This window comes from Camelina sativa, unplaced genomic scaffold, assembly GCF_000633955.1.
Source record: "Camelina sativa cultivar DH55 unplaced genomic scaffold, Cs unpScaffold11725, whole genome shotgun sequence".
Classification (NCBI taxonomy): Eukaryota; Viridiplantae; Streptophyta; class Magnoliopsida; order Brassicales; family Brassicaceae; genus Camelina; species Camelina sativa.
The window spans coordinates 1-366 of NW_010932770.1; the positions used below are offsets into that span (position 1 = coordinate 1).

General features: G+C 45.6%; 1 protein-coding gene across 1 annotated transcript; it reads right to left on the minus strand.

Moving 5' to 3' along the window:
* Positions 1-3: 3 nt before the first annotated feature.
* Positions 4-363, minus strand: LOC109131997 (arginine decarboxylase 2-like; the record flags this gene model as incomplete). Its single annotated transcript, XM_019243155.1, has 1 exon — positions 4-363. A coding segment is annotated over one exon (360 nt), but the record flags the coding sequence as incomplete, so codon positions are not given.
* Between the last annotated feature and the right edge of the window lie 3 nt (positions 364-366).

A 366-nucleotide genomic window follows, 5' to 3' on the forward strand; every position in this document is an offset into this window, starting at 1 on the left:
GTTACCTTTACACAAACAACTCATAGCAAGGAGTATCTCAGGCTTCGAACCAGCTTCCAACCCGAATCGAAAACTCGATCCGAACTCAACAATATCTTCGATAACGAACCGATCTTGATTACATTTCACAGGATACACACCTTGGTAATGAGAACCATAGCCTTGAGTCTGAACCGCGTAATCAAACGCTGATTGAAGACACTCGAGACGATTCTTCAGAACATCAGGGAAACGAACGATAAGCGGAAGCTGTAATCCCAAACCACCGGAGGTTTTCGGATCTGTCACCTTCTTCACAACCTTCATCAGATCGATGTCTTGGTGAGGCAAAGTGTTTGAGCCATGAGGACGAACGGAGATGTTCCC